Source organism: Garra rufa, chromosome 10 (genome assembly GCF_049309525.1).
Source record: "Garra rufa chromosome 10, GarRuf1.0, whole genome shotgun sequence".
Taxonomy (NCBI): Eukaryota; Metazoa; Chordata; class Actinopteri; order Cypriniformes; family Cyprinidae; genus Garra; species Garra rufa.
Genome location: NC_133370.1, coordinates 13,386,980 through 13,405,022, shown reverse-complemented (window position 1 = coordinate 13,405,022; position 18,043 = coordinate 13,386,980). Strand labels below are relative to the sequence as shown.

The 18,043-nt window shown below is 35.7% G+C and overlaps 2 protein-coding genes across 4 annotated transcripts in view; both read right to left on the bottom strand.

Moving 5' to 3' along the window:
* The window catches only part of esyt2a (extended synaptotagmin-like protein 2a), a 38,925-nt gene extending 31,020 nt beyond the window's left edge, over positions 1-7,905 (bottom strand). The window contains exon 1 of one of the 2 annotated variants that reach the window (XM_073848513.1): positions 7,114-7,905. In XM_073848513.1, the coding sequence (XP_073704614.1) occupies positions 7,114-7,494 (381 nt within the window). In that variant the 5' untranslated portion in view covers positions 7,495-7,905. The remainder of the gene's footprint in view (positions 1-7,113) is intronic. The other variant, XM_073848512.1, reaches the window with a different exon arrangement.
* Positions 7,906-12,624: 4,719 nt separating this feature from the next.
* dip2cb (disco-interacting protein 2 homolog Cb) overlaps positions 12,625-18,043 on the bottom strand; it is a 55,973-nt gene continuing 50,554 nt past the window's right edge. For both annotated transcript variants that reach the window (XM_073848126.1, XM_073848125.1), the window contains one exon: positions 12,625-13,786. In XM_073848126.1, coding sequence (XP_073704227.1) covers positions 13,534-13,786 — 253 coding nt within the window. In that variant the 3' untranslated portion in view covers positions 12,625-13,533. The remainder of the gene's footprint in view (positions 13,787-18,043) is intronic.

The window sequence follows — 18,043 nt, the reverse complement described above, 5'->3', positions numbered from 1 at the left end:
ACACTTCTGGGCAGTGTTGCCAAATCCTTCTGCTAAAAATGTTTAGAAACAAATAGTCAAGCCTCTGAAGTTTAAATGTTTTTCTCCAATATGGTCAAATAAAAAATATATATTACATTAGGCCTATACACTAAAGCAGTACACTAAGAGTCAAAAGTTTTTGAATAGCAAGATTTTTAAAGGGATAGTTCGAGCATTTAAGACATGAAGTTGTATGCAATCCTTATCGTCACTATAGTGTATACACACTGACCCACACTGCGTTCACCTCCCTGGTCAGAGTTCTGGCCGCTGGAAGTTTTTCAAGAAAGTAGTCACGGTTAGTTTCCGGGGCCTCAAAACTGTGCGTTTTTACGTGAAAAAAATATATGCGTTTCAAAGCTTGATTAATTTACATCACAAAAAACACTCCTGACAAAAATCATACCTCAGTTTTAATCGGCACTATTTTCTTTCCGTTTCCATCAATCCGCGCTGCTGTCAGTTCGCACGTTCCGATCAGCTGTTCCATTACACACATTAACAATAGTGCGAACTTGTAAATTCCCAGGTTGTGACCACAAGAATGTGCAGGGATCGCCGTTCAGATTCCATCGTTTTTCTGTTTCTGATATAGTTATGAGACAGGTTTGGCTGGTTGCCATCGGCTACTCTGCGGGAGCTAAAATATCCAGTATCAAGGATTTTCGTGTGTGCAGTGCTCACTTCAGCGAAGACGATTACATCCCCAACCAAGGAGGCAAAAAAAAAAAAACGGATTTGTGACCCTGGACCACAAAACCAGTCTTAAGTCGCTGGGGTATATTTGTAGCAATAGCCAAAAATACATTGCATGGGTCAAAATTTTTGATTTTTCTTTTATGCCAAAAATCATTAAGAAATTAAGTAAAGTTCATGTTCCATGAAGATTTTTTGTAAAATTCCTACTGTAAACATATCAAAATGTAATTTTTGATTTGTAATATGCATTGTTAAGAACCTAATTTGGACAACTTTAAAGGTGATTTTCTCAGTCTTTTTGATTTTTTTGCATCCTCAGATTTCTGATTTCAAATAGATGTATCTCAGTCAAATATTGTCCTATCCTAACAAACCATATATCAATAGAAAGCTTATTTATTGAGCTTTCATATGATGTATAAATCTCAGTTTTGTCAAATTTAACCTTATGACTGGCTTTGTGGTCCAGGGTCACATTTTAAAGAGTTCTGCTGTACCAGTACCACGGGTAAGCTCTATTTACTAACTTTATGTCGCATACGACAGGTTTATTTTGAAGCTAACGTCGGTTTTTAGGCTAACGTTACACTGAGAATATTCTAACCGGGGCAGTGATAGCATCGACAATAATCGACTGTCTATGTGGTGAGAAAATCGGCAAATGTCATAACTAATGAATTTAATTGAATCTATATAACACAACAAAATATGATGCTTTGCTATATTTGTTATTGTCTGTAACTATGCGGAACGTGTGTCGATATCATCGTGTTTATAAGTGTGCTTGGTCTAAACCAGAGCCATATAAAAAGAGAGTTGCGACACGCTTTGATCTCGCCGCCGCACGGTCACGTGGTTCATGGAGCTCTCAATAGTTCCAAACAGCTCCGCGCTGTCAATGTGTTTGAATGGAGTTAAATAGGATAGACAGCAGTTTTACTATATTTGCAGCAATTTCGAGTAATTATTAACACATAATGTGCATTGATTGTGTATTGATAACTTCTCTGAATACGCTTTACAATCGCATTTTATTCTGGGGAGTGATAAAGAGACATAATTAATATGTTCTCATACTCTTTGGCACTCAAATGTGACCAAACACCTTAAGTGTAACTTTTATTCAATTAAATAACTGTAATATATATAGTTAAGTTCTATTTAGTAAATATTTTGAGGAGGTTTTTTTGTACTTAATATGTGCAATAATGATCCTGACCATTTAAAAGACAACATTTTCTAATATAGTATTTAGATTACAGTTAGTGTAATATTTAAGGTTAAATACATCTGCATGTGTATTTGGACATGATCAAACACTCTTTTTTTATACAGTATGTTTCGATTTAACGATTTAATGTTAAATAAAAAAAAGTAATTTACTCTTGTTTTATGATATTCAAATATACAACATAAGTGAATATTATAAAAGGCAAGCAAAAATGGCATTTAACATAATAGAAAAGATGAAAATAATGTTTAAAAAAACACAAGGCAACGAATTGCATTCAGCATACATTTTTATCGTGTTTCTTGAATGCAGTCTTTACTGAAACTCATTCAACCTCCTACAGTGAGAGAAAGATTGCAGAAAGACTAAAAACATAAAAATATGACAACTAGTATCTGGTTATGGTCGCTATTACGGTGTTTCTCACGTTATCCAGCTGCATTTACAGTTTAACTGTTTATTTTTTAACGATAAACATTAACTATGACACGCTTCATAAAATACCACTATTGGCCAGTTTTTCGAGAGGTCAACTGATGCGTTAAAATGTAAAGAAATGCAGTAATTTCTTCAATATACTTGCGACTGTGCTTGAGAAGCGCTGAAATGAATGGGCTTCAATGGAGGAGCTATTGGTTGTTTGGAACTATTGGCCGCTCCATGACACGCTTTACTTCCGCATTCCTCAGTTCCTATGGAAGCCTATGGGAGTGTCGCAACTCTCTTTTTATATGGCTCTGGTCTAAACCAGGTATCTCCAACTCCGGTCATCGTGAGCTACATTCCTGCAGCTCGATGTTTTCCTATGACAGGACACCTTTCTCAAATGAGACATTCTGTACAAGCCTGCTAAGTACACGTTGATTTGAGTCAGGTGTGTTGCATCAGAGAAAAACTAAAACCAGCAAGACAGTAGCTCACGAGGACTGGAGATCCCATGTCTAAACTGTACAGTAAACAATCTGATGTTTAGACTCCTGTGGAAATCACGTGAAACGAGGTCTGATATAAAAATATATATATCGTCTGTTCCGTCTGACATTGTGCTAAAATTGGTTTCATCATCAGAAGTTTCGTAGTCAGACATGTTGTCAGCGAGTCGCGCTATCAACAGCTGATCGGAACGTGCGAACTGACAGCAGCGCGGATTGATGGAAACGGAAAGAATATAGTGCCGATTAAAACTGAGGTATGATTTTTGTTAGGAGTGTTTTTTGTGATGTAAATTAATCAAGCTTTGAAACGCATATATTTTTTTCACGTAAAAACGCACAGTTTTGAGGCCCCGGAAACTAACCGTGACTACTTTCTTGAAATACTTCCAGCGGCCAGAACTCTGACCAGGGAGGTGAACGCAGTGTGGGTCAGTCTGTATACACTATAGTGCTGATAAGGATTGCATACAACTTCATGTCTTAAATGCTCGAACTATCCCTTTAATGTTTTTTAAAGAAATCTCTTCACGTGCATTTTTTATCTAATGTACAACAAAATATATTATATAATATTTTTTAAATAGCTGTTTTCTAATTGAATACATTTTAAAATATAATTTATTTCTGTGATCAAAGCTAAATTTTCAGCATTATTACTCTTCAGTGTCACATGATCCTTCAGAAATCGTTCTTATTTCCTGATTTGCTGTTCAAGAAACATTTATTATTATTATTTAAAACAGTTTTTTCAAATTTTTTCTTTTTTTTTTCAGAATTCTTTGATTAAAAGAAAGATCTAAAGATCAGCATTATACCATTCAAAAAGCTTGGAGTCAGTATAATTTTTGGAGAGAAATTACAGAAATTTTGCAAGGTTGCGTAACTTGCGTTGAATTGATCAAAAGTGATGATAAAGACATTCGTAATGTTACAAAAGATTTCTATTTCAGAAAGAATGTGAGATCTGAGACAGAGATCTGAATTTTCTATTGGCCAAAGAAACCTGAAAAAAAAATTCTACTCAGCTGTTTTTAACATAATAATAATGTTTTTTGAGAAGCAAATTTAGAAAATTAGAATGATTTCTGAAGGATTAATGATGCTAAAAAATCAGCTTTGAAACCACAGGAATACATTACATTTTACAATATATTCAAATTGAAAATGTTATTTTGCTGTACTTTGGATCAAATAAATACAGGCTTGGTGAGCAGAAGAGACTTCTTTAAAAAAAAAAAAAACATTAAAAATTACAGTTTTAAAAGCTACTGTTCAAAAACTTTTGAATATGGTCAATTAAAAAAAAATTACACTTGAATATTACACTTTTGACTGGTAGTGTATAGGCCATACACTACCAGTCAAAAGTGTAATATTCAAGTGTAATTTTTTTTTAATTGACCATATTTGAGACTTCAGAGGCTTGACTATTTGTTTCTAAAAAATTTCAGCAGAAGGATTTGGCAACTCTGCCCAAAAGTAGTTCTAATTACCATTATTTGCAAACCGATTCATTTACAAATTATTGTAATTATCTTTAATTATCCTTAACACTTAAATAATATTAAACAATATTATGAAAAATAAATATTAATTACGCTACAATTATTATGCTTATGATATCTACTTCATAATTTAATCTTATTTTAACAGTGTGTTATCATACATATAAGCTTTATTTTGGACATCTGTTGGAACACTGAGTGAGTTACTTTGACAAACCAAAAACTCTTGTGTTTACTCTTCATGGCCTAGCTAATAAAACTCAAGCTTTACTGGCTTTTCATCGCCATGTTTGCTATAATGGTTCAACTTGTTAGTTATTACCACATGCACAAACACAGACACACAACAAGGCAGGAGCACTGCTTTTATAATATTTGCCCTCCAGGTAAAGTGTCACTGTATCTGCTCGTCCAAACTTTTGTTCAGAAACAGAACGTGGTGCATCATCTGATTGACAGGTCACTATGGCAACATTTCCTCAAGCGTGTGACTCACCATGCTTTGGTGATGTCATAATAATAACGTCAAATGTCATAATGGCAGTTACTGTAGTAACACACCACACCCACTAAGGAGAGGTTCTTTCACCATATGCAGTTGTGATCTGACACAAATAAACAATGTCACACCAGTTCCTGCTACAAACAAGCACAGACAGACCACTTCACTCAAACAAACTTAAAATTAATCAGTGTTGTATGATTAAGTGTTTATGAGTGTGTGCAGGTTAACTTTAAGTACTAAAAGTACTATTATAAAATTAAAGGACAGAAAATATAAAAAACTAAATTAAATCTACTTCCAAATATTAACAAACACTGTAATAGTTTATCAGTGACACCAAAGCAACACTTATTTACAACCAGACCATGCAGCCAATCCCAAGTCAACCTGAGTTTCACGAATTACCTGTTCATGTTACTTAATATCAGCCTAAAAGCGAAAGAACAATGACAGCCTGTCCTGGCCATGGCAAGACTGTGATTTACAGCTAATGGAGTGAACACTGGAGTTTTGTGTCCCTGAATGCCTCTTTCAGCAGACATGCCCGCTAATATGCCAGAACTATGATCTCAGGTTAGACAGCAAACTCATTTAAAGTAACAGAGCACCAAAGTCTGTAGGCCAACAGAAACAGACTCGACAATTTTGCTTGTGCATGTTTGTGCTTAGAGCTCTGAAGATTTCCCACAAGGATTCAAATTCATGGCAAATTATTCTGGATACTGCCTCAGATTTAATATTTCGAGGGTGAGCCGCACCCGTCCATAGACGCCTCATCTAGTTTTCAAATTAGTTGTCGATCAATGCACATCCTTGAACGCCTTAAAAATCCACCTGGAAAGAGATAGGCCTAAGTGCATCACTTATAATTTTACTTAATTATTTTCATTGTTCAAAGTTGGTACATAAAATTATTTATTTACAATAGAAAAGCTTTTTTGTATCACAAATAATATGTGAAGTGAAAACTGATTTTTACTTTATACTAAATGTTTTATTTTCAATGTCATTACATTTAAGCAAAGTTTCACTTTTACTATGACCAGTAATAATTATTTTTATTTATAATGGCCACTAAGTGATATATTATCCACATTTGATTTTTAATGTATTATATATTTATATACACTACCAGTCAAAAGTTTTTGAACAGTAAGATTTGTTAATGTTTTTTAAAGAAGTCTCTTCCGCTCACCAAAGCCTGCATTTGATCCAAGGTACAGCAAAACAGTACAATTTTGAAATATTTTTACTATTTAAAACAACTCTTTTCTATTTGAATATATTTTAAAATGTAATTTATTCCTGTGATTCCAGAGCTGAATTTCTAGCACCATCACTCCAGTCACATGATCCTTTAGAAATCATTCTAATATTCTGATTTGCTGCACGAAAAAAAAAAACATTTATCAATATCATTATGTTGAAAACAGCTGAGTAGAATTTTTGAAAGAATCCTGAAAAAAAATGTACTCAACCGTTTTAAATATTGATAATAATATTAATAAAAATGTTTTTTGAACTGCAAATCGGCATATTAGAATGATTTCTGAAGGATCATGTCATCCTGAAGACTGGAGTGATGATTCTGAAAATGTAGCTTTGATCACAGGAATAAATTACATTTTAAAATGTATTCAAATAGGAAACATCTATTTTAAATAGCAAAAAAAAATTCAAAATTGTACTATTTTTGCTGTAATTTGGAATAAATAAATGCAGGCTTGGTGAGCAGAAGAGACCTTTTTAAAAAACATTTAAAAAAAATCTTACTGTTTAAAAACTTTTGGCTGGTACTTTTGACTGTAATAATATTTTATTATTGGTGCACATTAATGTACATTTATGCAAAGTAGTAGAAGAAGAATTTGAATATGGGAAAAAAATTGTTTAACTCCATAATCTCTAATGAAGACCTATCAAAGCAAACATTTTAGAAGAGCTTACAAGTGATTCTGCTCAGATCAAAATGTTTGATGGGCGGTTCTGAAACTTCAGTTTCAATTTGTGCTCTTGATTAGATTTGTGACTCATTCAGGCATGTAAGCAATGTCTGTAGTTGAATACACAAACTTTTTGACAACGTCAGATTTTAACAAGCCGGTTGAACTGGGCTGTGCAAGTCCGAATTAGTGCTACAGGTCAAGGCTGGGGTCAAAGTTCTCCTTGTGAAACATTAACAGATTTGACCAACGCAGTGTTCACTATGTCACTCACCCACGGCGGCAGCTCTGAGCTGTGGACGGTCTGTCGCACCGCTCGCTCCTCTTGCTCCAGAAACTCCAACGCCTTGTTCACCCGAGCGAATCTGCTTCCCTGGTTCCGTCTGAGCCAGAATAGCGCGGCCAGGATGATGAGGACCCAGCTGAAACTGAACTCCAGATATCCCAGCACGTATATGGGGAAAATCAGCAGGAATGTCTTGCCGAACTTAATTCCCATCTGCGTGGCGTCCGTCACCGCGGACTGCGACTCCTCGTCCGGTATCTCCGGCTGGGGTGTTTTGACATCCGTGGGGCTCGGAGGAACAGAACCCGGTCCGTTCTGACTGACCGCTGGTGCGGGTTTGGGGTCCACTCCGTTTACTGACGTACTCATCTCTAAAGTACACAAATCCAAAACAAACAAACAAAACTAAAAGCTAAACAACTAAAGAAACAAGAGAGCTTCTACAAAAGCATCTCAGAGGTTTATAAATCTTCTCAGAAAACAAAGTGAGTCGCGTCGTTCGGTTCCGGGCTCTTCCCAGGGGCGCAGATGATTGGATCAGCGCTGCTCCCTAAACTGCTCCCCACCCGACCTTGCCTTGTATGGAGCGGCCGTCGGCCCGTGATTTTCCGCTCTTCTCAACGAACTTTAACTCGCTCGAGTCTTACAGCTGCTATCCGTCTCTGAGTGCGCGCCACGTCTCGCTGTCCCAACCGTCACCTCGCGAGCTGTGAGCGGCACTACCTCCCTAGTTCACCACATCCTGCAATAACACAAACACTCTGACCAAACCAGCTGCTCAGGGTTACACAGGAAGCCTCTCACTGGCAGAATGAGGGTGGCGCAACGAGCGAGCAGAGGCGGTCTGTAAGCGCCATCTTGTGGACTAAACTAAAAAATGTTTTTAGTGTATTTCTATAGTCTTATCAGCTCAATATGAATGTTCTCTATCTATCTATCTATCTATCTATCTATCTATCTATCTATCTATCTATCTATCTATCTATCTATCTATCTATCTATCTATCTATCTATCTATCTATCTATCTATCTATCTATCTATCTATCTATCTATCTATCTATCGACATGCAGTACTACGTAGTCAGTAGAACCAGTTTGGCTCATCAGTGTTGGGGGTAACGCATTAGAAGTAACGCGACGTAATCAGATTACTTTTTTCCAAGCAACTAATAAAGTAACACATTTTTCATTTACAAAAAAATATCGGAGATTTTCTTTCTTTCTTTCTTTCTTTCTTTCTTTCTTTCTTTCTTTCTTTCTATCTATCTATCTATCTATCTATCTATCTATCTATCTATCTATCTATCTATCTATCTATCTATCTATCGACATGCAGTACTACGTAGTCAGTAGAACCAGTTTGGCTCATCAGTGTTGGGGGTAACGCATTAGAAGTAACGCGACGTAATCAGATTACTTTTTTCCAAGCAACTAATAAAGTAACACATTTTTCATTTACAAAAAAATATCGGAGATTTTCTTTCTTTCTTTCTTTCTTTCTTTCTTTCTTTCTTTCTTTCTTTCTTTCTTTCTTTCTATCTATCTATCTATCTATCTATCTATCTATCTATCTATCTATCTATCTATCTATCTATCTATCTATCTATCTATCTATCGACATGCAGTACTACGTAGTCAGTAGAACCAGTTTGGCTCATCAGTGTTGGGGGTAACGCATTAGAAGTAACGCGACGTAATCAGATTACTTTTTTCCAAGCAACTAATAAAGTAACACATTTTTCATTTACAAAAAAATATCGGAGATTTTCTTTCTTTCTTTCTTTCTTTCTTTCTTTCTTTCTTTCTTTCTTTCTTTCTTTCTTTCTATCTATCTATCTATCTATCTATCTATCTATCTATCTATCTATCTATCTATCTATCTATCTATCTATCTATCTATCGACATGCAGTACTACGTAGTCAGTAGAACCAGTTTGGCTCATCAGTGTTGGGGGTAACGCATTAGAAGTAACGCGACGTAATCAGATTACTTTTTTCCAAGCAACTAATAAAGTAACACATTTTTCATTTACAAAAAAATATCGGAGATTTTCTTTCTTTCTTTCTTTCTTTCTTTCTTTCTTTCTTTCTTTCTTTCTTTCTATCTATCTATCTATCTATCTATCTATCTATCTATCTATCTATCTATCTATCTATCTATCTATCTATCTGTCTGTCTGTCTGTCTGTCTGTCTGTCTGTCTGTCGACATACAGTACTACATAGTTAGGGTGACCAGATGAGATTGATTGAAATTCGGGACGGGGGGGGGGGGGGGCGGTTGCGGGGTAATGAATAATAAAGATAATGAATTTCAAACGAAAGTGACTGAACCAATCATGTTTTTATTAATATAAGTAGCCTAACTTTAGTTAAGTTGCGTTAGGCTATTTTTATACTTCAAACTGAAGTTAATGAAGCAATCATATTTTTATTAACAAGTACATATGCATATAAATTGATATAGCCTAATACGTAGGCTACAGAAGTATTATTTTGAACACGGTGCCTTCTTAAAGAAGGACGAGACCAACTTGTTGGTCTGTACTGTCGCGGTGTTGGTACAGTGTAATTTGCTGCTAGCAACATCTTAATTTTTATCGTTAAAAAATAAACAGTTATACTGTAAATGCAGTTAGATAACGTGAGAAACACCGTAATAGCGACCATAACCAGATACTAATTGTCATATTTTTACGTTTTTAGTCTTTCTGCAATCTTTCTCTCACTGTGGGAGATTGAATGAGTTTCAGTAAAGACTGCATTCAAGAAATACGATAAAAAAAAATGTATGCTGAATGCAATTCGTTGCCTTGTGTTTTTTAAACACTATTTTCCTCTTTTCTATTATGTCAAATGCCATTTTTGCTTGCCTTTTATAATATTCAGTTATGTTGTATATTTGAATATCATAAAATAACACGAATAAATTACTTTTTTCTTATTTAACATTAAATCGTTAAATCAAAACATATAAAAAAAGAGTGTTTGATCATGTCCAAATACACATTCCAATATATTTTACCTTAAATATCAAACTAACTGTAATATAAATACTATATTAGAAAATGTTATCTTTTAAATGGTCAGGATCATTATTGCACATATTATTTAGTACAAAAAAAGCCTCCTCAAATATTAACTAAATAGAACTGAACTATATATTACAATTATTTAATTGAATAAAAGTTACGTGTTTGGTCACATTTGACTGCCAAAAAGTATGAGAACATATTAATTATGTCTCTTTATCACTGCCCAGAATAAAATGCGATTGTAAAGCGTATTCAGAGAAGTTATCAATACACAATCAATGCACATTATGTGTTAATAATTACTCGAAATTGATGCAAATATAGTAAAACTGCTGTCTATCCTACTTAAACCCATTCAAACACATTGGAGCGCGGAGTTGTTTGGAACTATTGGGCGCTCCACGAACCACGTGACCGCGCGGCGGCGAGATCAGAGCGTGTCGTAGCTCTCTTTCTCTATGGCTCTGGGTATATCTAAAAAAACAAAACAAAAAACAAGATGCTGCAGCCAATGAGCAGCCGGCGGATGACTCAACCTCGCTCCACGGACAGTTTTTTATGTTTTATCAGACAATAACTATTTAAGATATTGCTTCAGCATAATTTTCGGGACAATTAGAGCGGGATTCGGGATTCGGGACAGCAGCTTAGATTTCGGGACTGTCCCGAATTTTTCGGGACGTCTGGTCACCCTATACATAGTAGGTCAGTAGAACTAGTTTGGCTCATCAGTGTTGGGGGTAACGCATTAGAAGTAACGCGACGTAATCAGATTACTTTTCCCAAGTAACTAATAAAGTAAAGCATTAGGCCTACTGTTTAATTTACAAAAAATATTGTAATATAATTTTTTTTTTAAAGTAACGGCAGTTACTTTGTTTTCCTATTGACTGATTGACAGCTTTCCTGTCCCCATAAGAAATCAAGAGCAAGCAGATCCAGGCGAACTCCGAATATGACGCACGCAAACCTGCAATAATTAAATATGTTAAATAACAAAATTATCCTATGTATTTAAACCCATTTTATTAAGTTGAGTTTTTGCTTCTGACCTTCGATGATCCAATTCAACCATACCAACCAAACTAACATTTTGCACTAAAATTTGCGCTTCTTTTTTGTTTTATTTCTGAAGAGTTTCAAACCTTCTTTTCCTGCGTTCTACTGTACAGACGTGAATTGCACTTTTGGTGTGAAAGGGGTTTCACGTTTGCCAAAAATATCACTTTTTATAAGAAAAGCAAGCAAACAAACAGATGTAAAAAGTAACGCAATGCATTACTTTACATAAAAAGTAACTAAGTAACTTAGTTACTTTTTTAAGGAGTAACCCAATAATGCATTACTTTTAAAAGTAACTTTCCCCAACACTATGGCTCATATAATATACAATAAGCAGTTGGGGTAACATTACAAGTAACTTGAGTTATAAGATTACTTTTCAAGTAACTATTAAAGTAATGTGTTACTTTTTTACTTTACAAGGAAGTATCTGAGGCATTTGTGTGCTGTGTAAACATGATGTTACTGTAGTTTTAGACTAAATTTGAACATGCATTTACTCTATCTATTTTTCGACATGAAGTAGTAGGTCAGTATCAGTTTGGCTCATAATAAGTAGTGTTTGGGTAACATTTTACAAGTAACTCGAGTTACATAATCAGATTACTTTTTCAAGTAACTAGTAAAGTAACACTTTACTTTTTAATTTTCAAGAAAATAAATAAATAACGCCAGAGTAAGTGCTGAGGCGTTGTATACGCTGTGTAAACATGATGCTAGTTCTAGACTAAATATGAACATATATTTGCTGATCTCAGTATTCCTCAAAACAAATAAAAACTCCATAGGATGCAAACATGCAATAATCAAACCTGCTACAATATGTTAAATAACACGCGCGTTCGTTATGTATTTAATCCCATTTTATTAACCAGTATATTTGCTGCAGGTCTATTCAATCATACTAATAAGCAAAAATTACATAGATTTTAAAACTGCTAAAGAGTGTTAAACTTTCTTCTCCTGCGTCCTATTCTTCTTGCAATTCAAAATGGCTAAGGCATATTCAAGGGCTTTTACATTTACATTTCTACAAAAATATAGCTTTTTCTTTAATTAAAAACAAGCAAGCAAGCCCAGTCAAGATGAGAAGAGTAACGCAAAAGTAACGTAATGCATCAATTTCAATAAAAGTAACTAAGTAGCGCTTTATTGTAATGCATTACTTTTAAAAGTAACTTTCCCCAACAGTAATCATTTCTTTATACATATAGCCATTCAGCATACAATTAAATGTATATTGTATATTACATTGTTTTTTACAGGATTAGTAGGTTATAGATGTGTTGAGAAAACGTAGTTTGGAAATTGGTGTTAATGCATTTTGTTCACTAGATGGCAGTGCATGTACATTGTGGTCCTTCAACAAATGTTTGCAAGACAGACATGTTTTCTCCATAAGAATAGTTGAAAATATTTTATTGACATATGAAAAGACATCGTGACATACTCAAAGTGCTTTTGTATCTTACAGTTAATGGAAGCTTCAAAAATAAATAAAGATATAATAAACACACATTGTGCATATGTCCTCTTTCTGTCATTCTTTCCATCCCTCCCTCCCTCTCTGTCTCTCTAGATGTAGACATAAAACAGGAGAGATCAGCTGATGCTGGGCAATGAATCTAGAATGCAAATTCTAGTTCACATAGGTCTATATTTATGTGTATCACAGTGCAGATATGATCTTATTCATATACATGACCTAAATGTTAGCCTAAACTATTAAATCACAAAAATGACATTGCAAAAGCTAGACAAAACCGAAACAATTTTCTGTACATAATCAACAGTTATGAAAATGACTTAACATTAGTATCTTTAAAATGATCAACATGCTAAATAAGTCAATATGTGATATTCTAATACAATGTTTCAACAAAGACAACAGCAACAACAAGCATAAAACAACAAAATGCAAAGAAACACGTAAAAGCACAAATATGACTGGTATATTTGTGACCGCAGGTTTAAAAACACAAATAAATAACATGAAATTAATTGGCAACAGCACTATTTATCATATAAAATCCCCTGTTCTTTAAATTAAATTTATGCAAGTAAAAAAAAAATAGCAGACACTAGCAAAATATTGGGCGACACAATCAAAAACTGAAAAAGATATGCTACAGGAGTCTTCCAAGTCCCTCTGTGAATCATGTGAGTGTGTGTTTGCTATTTTGAGGGTGTTCGATCTACAGTTAGCAGGCTGACAGAAGTGCTGAGAGTGAGAAGGTGCTGGAAATCATGGTTGTGCCTGAGCTCATGAGAATGAGCCTGTCTTTAAGATCTTTAGTGTGCGTGTGTGTTTCTACATGTTGTAAGCCACATATATGGGGTCGAGCTGGTCGGCGAGGAAGCCGTCTCGCAGATGCATGCGTTGCTTCTCTCCTCTAGAGTTGATGGGAATCACGCCTGTGTCGACAACGACCACCACGCCGACAATCAAGTAGTGTTCCTCTAGAACCACATTAGTTACCATGGGAACCAGATCTAGAGCGTCCTGCTCCGAACCGTCCAACTCCACTACCACCACTAAGAGATTCGTCCATGTGAACACCGCACTGAATGAGAGAGAGAAATGGGTTGAACTTTACTCCACGGAAATATGTGAATACAAAATAGCTGTGCAAGCTCCAATTCACACGTACTTGCTTTTGTGAGAAGTTTGCGCAATGCAACTACGCTAGGCATTAGCATAAACTCTTGTTCTGCAGTCAGTTTTGTCTCTCAGGTCAACTACTGTATTGTCAGCAACATTGTGAAACTTGCTGAGCAAACACGTTTATGGATGGCTACCTGAATAATAACATATCCGGTTTAGGGCACAGATATTTGAAGGAAACTACTGCTTCCTTGAATACTTAGGTTATTGCCAGTAAAAATACATGTTTATGTTTTTATGAGCTTATTTAATTATTTCTTATGATTTTTCAAATTGTTAAGTCTTTTGTTATTGACTCAAGTGTTATTTAATGTGCAGCAGCAGTTTCTCAGACTCAGACAATGTATACTTGTGAAGTCAAAAGTTTACATACACCTTGTAGAATCTGAAAATGTTAATTATTTTGACAAAATAAGAGGGATCATACAAAATGCCAGTTGCTTTTATTTAGTACTCAAAATCATAGTTGAATTTATAAAAATGACCCTGTTCAAAAGTTTACATATACTTGATTTTTAATACTGTGTTGTTTCCTGAATGATCCACAGCTGTTTTTATTTTGTTTTGTTAGTAATAGCTGTTCATGTGTCCCTTGTTTGTCCTCAACAGTTAAACTACCTGCTGTTTTTCAAAAAAATCTTTAAGGTCCTACAAATTCATTGGTTTTTTTAGCAATTTTGTGTATTTGAACCCTTTCCAACAATGACTATGATTTCAAGATCCATCTTTTCACACTGAGGACAACTGAGGGACTCACATGCAACTATCACAGAAGGTTCAAACACTGATGCTTAAGAAAGAAACGCGATGCATTAAGAGGCAGGGGTGAAAACTTTTTAAATTTGAAGATCAGAGTAAATTTTACTTATATTGTCTTCTGGGAAACATGTAACTATCTTCTGTAGCTTCTGAAGGGCAGTACTAAATGAAAAAAACCATGATATTTAGGCAAAATAAAAAAAATGTACACACCCTGTACGCATTCGCATTCTGTTCAAAAATTTTCAGCCCCGGGCTCTTAATACGTAATTTTTCCTTTTGGAGCATCAGTGAGCGTTTGAACCTTTTGTAGTAGTTGCGTATGAGTCCCGCAGTTGTCCTCAGTGTGAAAAGATGGGTCTCAAAATCATACAGTCATTGTTGGAAAGGGTTAAACTCATAGACTGTAAAAAATATGGACGTAGTGTCCGTGACGTCACCCTTAGGATTCTGAAGCGCTGTTTTGAAGCCTGTTGTGGGCGGGATTCGGCCGTCGCCATCTTGGAATCGCGTCACCGCGCGTCACTCCCGGATAATCAAAAATGGGCAAAAAGGCGGGACGTGGGTGGAGCTGGTTGCTGAAACCACGCCCGCCTAGAGCGACAGTGGTGACAGCAGCGGCAATCCCCCTGTCACTCAAGTGGCCACGCCCTTAATTATGCTGAACTTTAAGGCTTAATATAACTTAAACGGATGAGTTATAAAAAAATTCACCCCCCTCACAGTTGACATGAAGGGCAAAACTAGCTATATAGACCCAAACCATTTTTTGAACCAGGCTGTAAACATACTTTTTTCTGCTGTAAAGTTGGGCATTTTAACATGGGGAGTCAATGGGACTGACTCTCTTTTGCAGCCAGTCTCTAGCGGCCAGTCGATGAATTGCATTTTAAGACACTTCCGTGTTGGTTTCAAAAGAGAGAGCGGGAGGTTGCCCCTTGGTTAAACTACACAAAAATACTGAAAAACCAAACAATTTGTGGGAACTAAAGAATTTTTTCTGAAGAACAGTAGGCAGTATATGTATAACATAATAATTTTAATAATTGAATTACCAAAAACCAAAAACCAAAGTATTCTCACATGGTTAGGTAAAATATTAAATGTTTTTGGGCTGTATTTCCAATAAAAAAAAAGTATATTTGATATATATACACATTAATGTTTAAAAGTTGGGGGGACAATGAGACTTTTTACTAAGAAATTTAAACTTTTATTCAGCAAGGATGAATTAAAATTAAAGTAATGATTAAGACATTTTATAATGTTACAAAGTATATAAATATGTTAAATAAATGGTGTTCTTCTGAACTTTCTATTATTTAAAACTATTTTGCAAAAAAAAAATCATGATTGCAACAATAATGGTAAGCAGCACAACAGTTTTCAACATTGATTCTAAGAAATATTTCTTGAGCATCAAATAAACATTTCAGAATGATTTCTGAAGGGTCATGTGACACTGAAGACTGGAGTAATGATACAGAAAATCCAGCTTTGCCATACCAGAAATAAATTACATTTTAAGAACATTTATTTTAAATAGTAATACAATTTTACAATAATAATAATAATAATTTGTTACATTTATATAGCGCTTTTCTAGACACTCAAAGCTTTACAGTGTCAGGGGTATCTCCTCATCCACCACCAGTGTGCAGCATCCACCTGGATGATGCGACGGCAGCTATAGTGTGCCAGAACGCCCACCACACACCAGCTTACTGGTGGAGAGGAGACAGAGTGATGAAGCCAATCGGAATATGGGGATGATTTGGAGGCCATGATGGTCAGAGGCCAATGGGCAAATTTGGCCAGGATGCCGAGGTCACACCTCTACTCTTTTCGAAAGACATCCTGGGATTTTTAATGACCACAGAGAGTCAGGACCTCGGTTTAACGTCTCATCCGAAGGACGGTGCTTTTTGGCAGTATAGTGTCCCCGTCACTATACTGGGGTGCTAGGACCCACACAGACCACAGGGTGAGCACCCCCTGCTGGCCTCACTAGCACCTCTTCCAGCAGCAACCTAGTTTTCCCAGGAGGTCTCCCATCCAGGTACTGACCAGGCTCAACCCTGCTTAGCTTCAGTAGGCGACCAGTCTTGGGCTACAGGGTGATATGGCTGGCAATATTGATGAAACATGAAAACTAGAGAGTGAGTGAGTGTGTGAGTGTGTGTGAGAGTGTGAGTGTGAGTGTGAGTGTGAGTGTGTGTGTGTGTGTGTGTGTGTGTGTGTGTGTGTGTGTGTGTGTGTGTGTGTGTACCTGGTATTCATCACGTTGTGGGGACCAAATGTCCCCACAAGGATAGGAATACCAGTAGATTTTGACCTTGTGGGGACATTTCTCAGGTCCCCATGAGGAAACAGGCTTATAAATCATGCACAATGAGTTTTTTTGATGAAGTAAAAGTATGCACAATCTCCTGTGAGGGCTAGGTTTAGGTGTAGGGTAGGTGTAGGGCGATAGAAAGTACAGTTTGTACAGTATAAAAACCATTACGCCTATGGAATGTCCCCATAAAACATGTAAACCCAACATGTGTGTGTGTGCGTGTGCGTGTGCGTGAGCTCACCACTCTGTGATATTCCGGTGTGCCCTGATGATGGACGTTTCAATGTCAATGGGATGGTATTTATATGGTATATAATGTTTTATAAATCAATATAAAACATTAATGTTTAAAAGTTGGGGGGACAATGAGACTTTTTACTAAGAAATTTAAACTTTTATTCAGCAAGGATGAATTAAAATTAAAGTAATGATTAAGACATTTTATAATGTTACAAAGTATATAAATATGTTAAATAAATGGTGTTCTTCTGAACTTTCTATTATTTAAAACTATTTTGCAAAAAAAAAAATCATGATTGCAACAATAATGGTAAGCAGCACAACAGTTTTCAACATTGATTCTAAGAAATATTTCTTGAGCATCAAATAAACATTTCAGAATGATTTCTGAAGGGTCATGTGACACTGAAGACTGGAGTAATGATACAGAAAATCCAGCTTTGCCATACCAGAAATAAATTACATTTTAAGAACATTTATTTTAAATAGTAATACAATTTTACAATAATAATAATAATAATTTGTTACATTTATATAGCGCTTTTCTAGACACTCAAAGCTTTACAGTGTCAGGGGTATCTCCTCATCCACCACCAGTGTGCAGCATCCACCTGGATGATGCGACGGCAGCTATAGTGTGCCAGAACGCCCACCACACACCAGCTTACTGGTGGAGAGGAGACAGAGTGATGAAGCCAATCGGAATATGGGGATGATTTGGAGGCCATGATGGTCAGAGGCCAATGGGCAAATTTGGCCAGGATGCCGAGGTCACACCTCTACTCTTTTCGAAAGACATCCTGGGATTTTTAATGACCA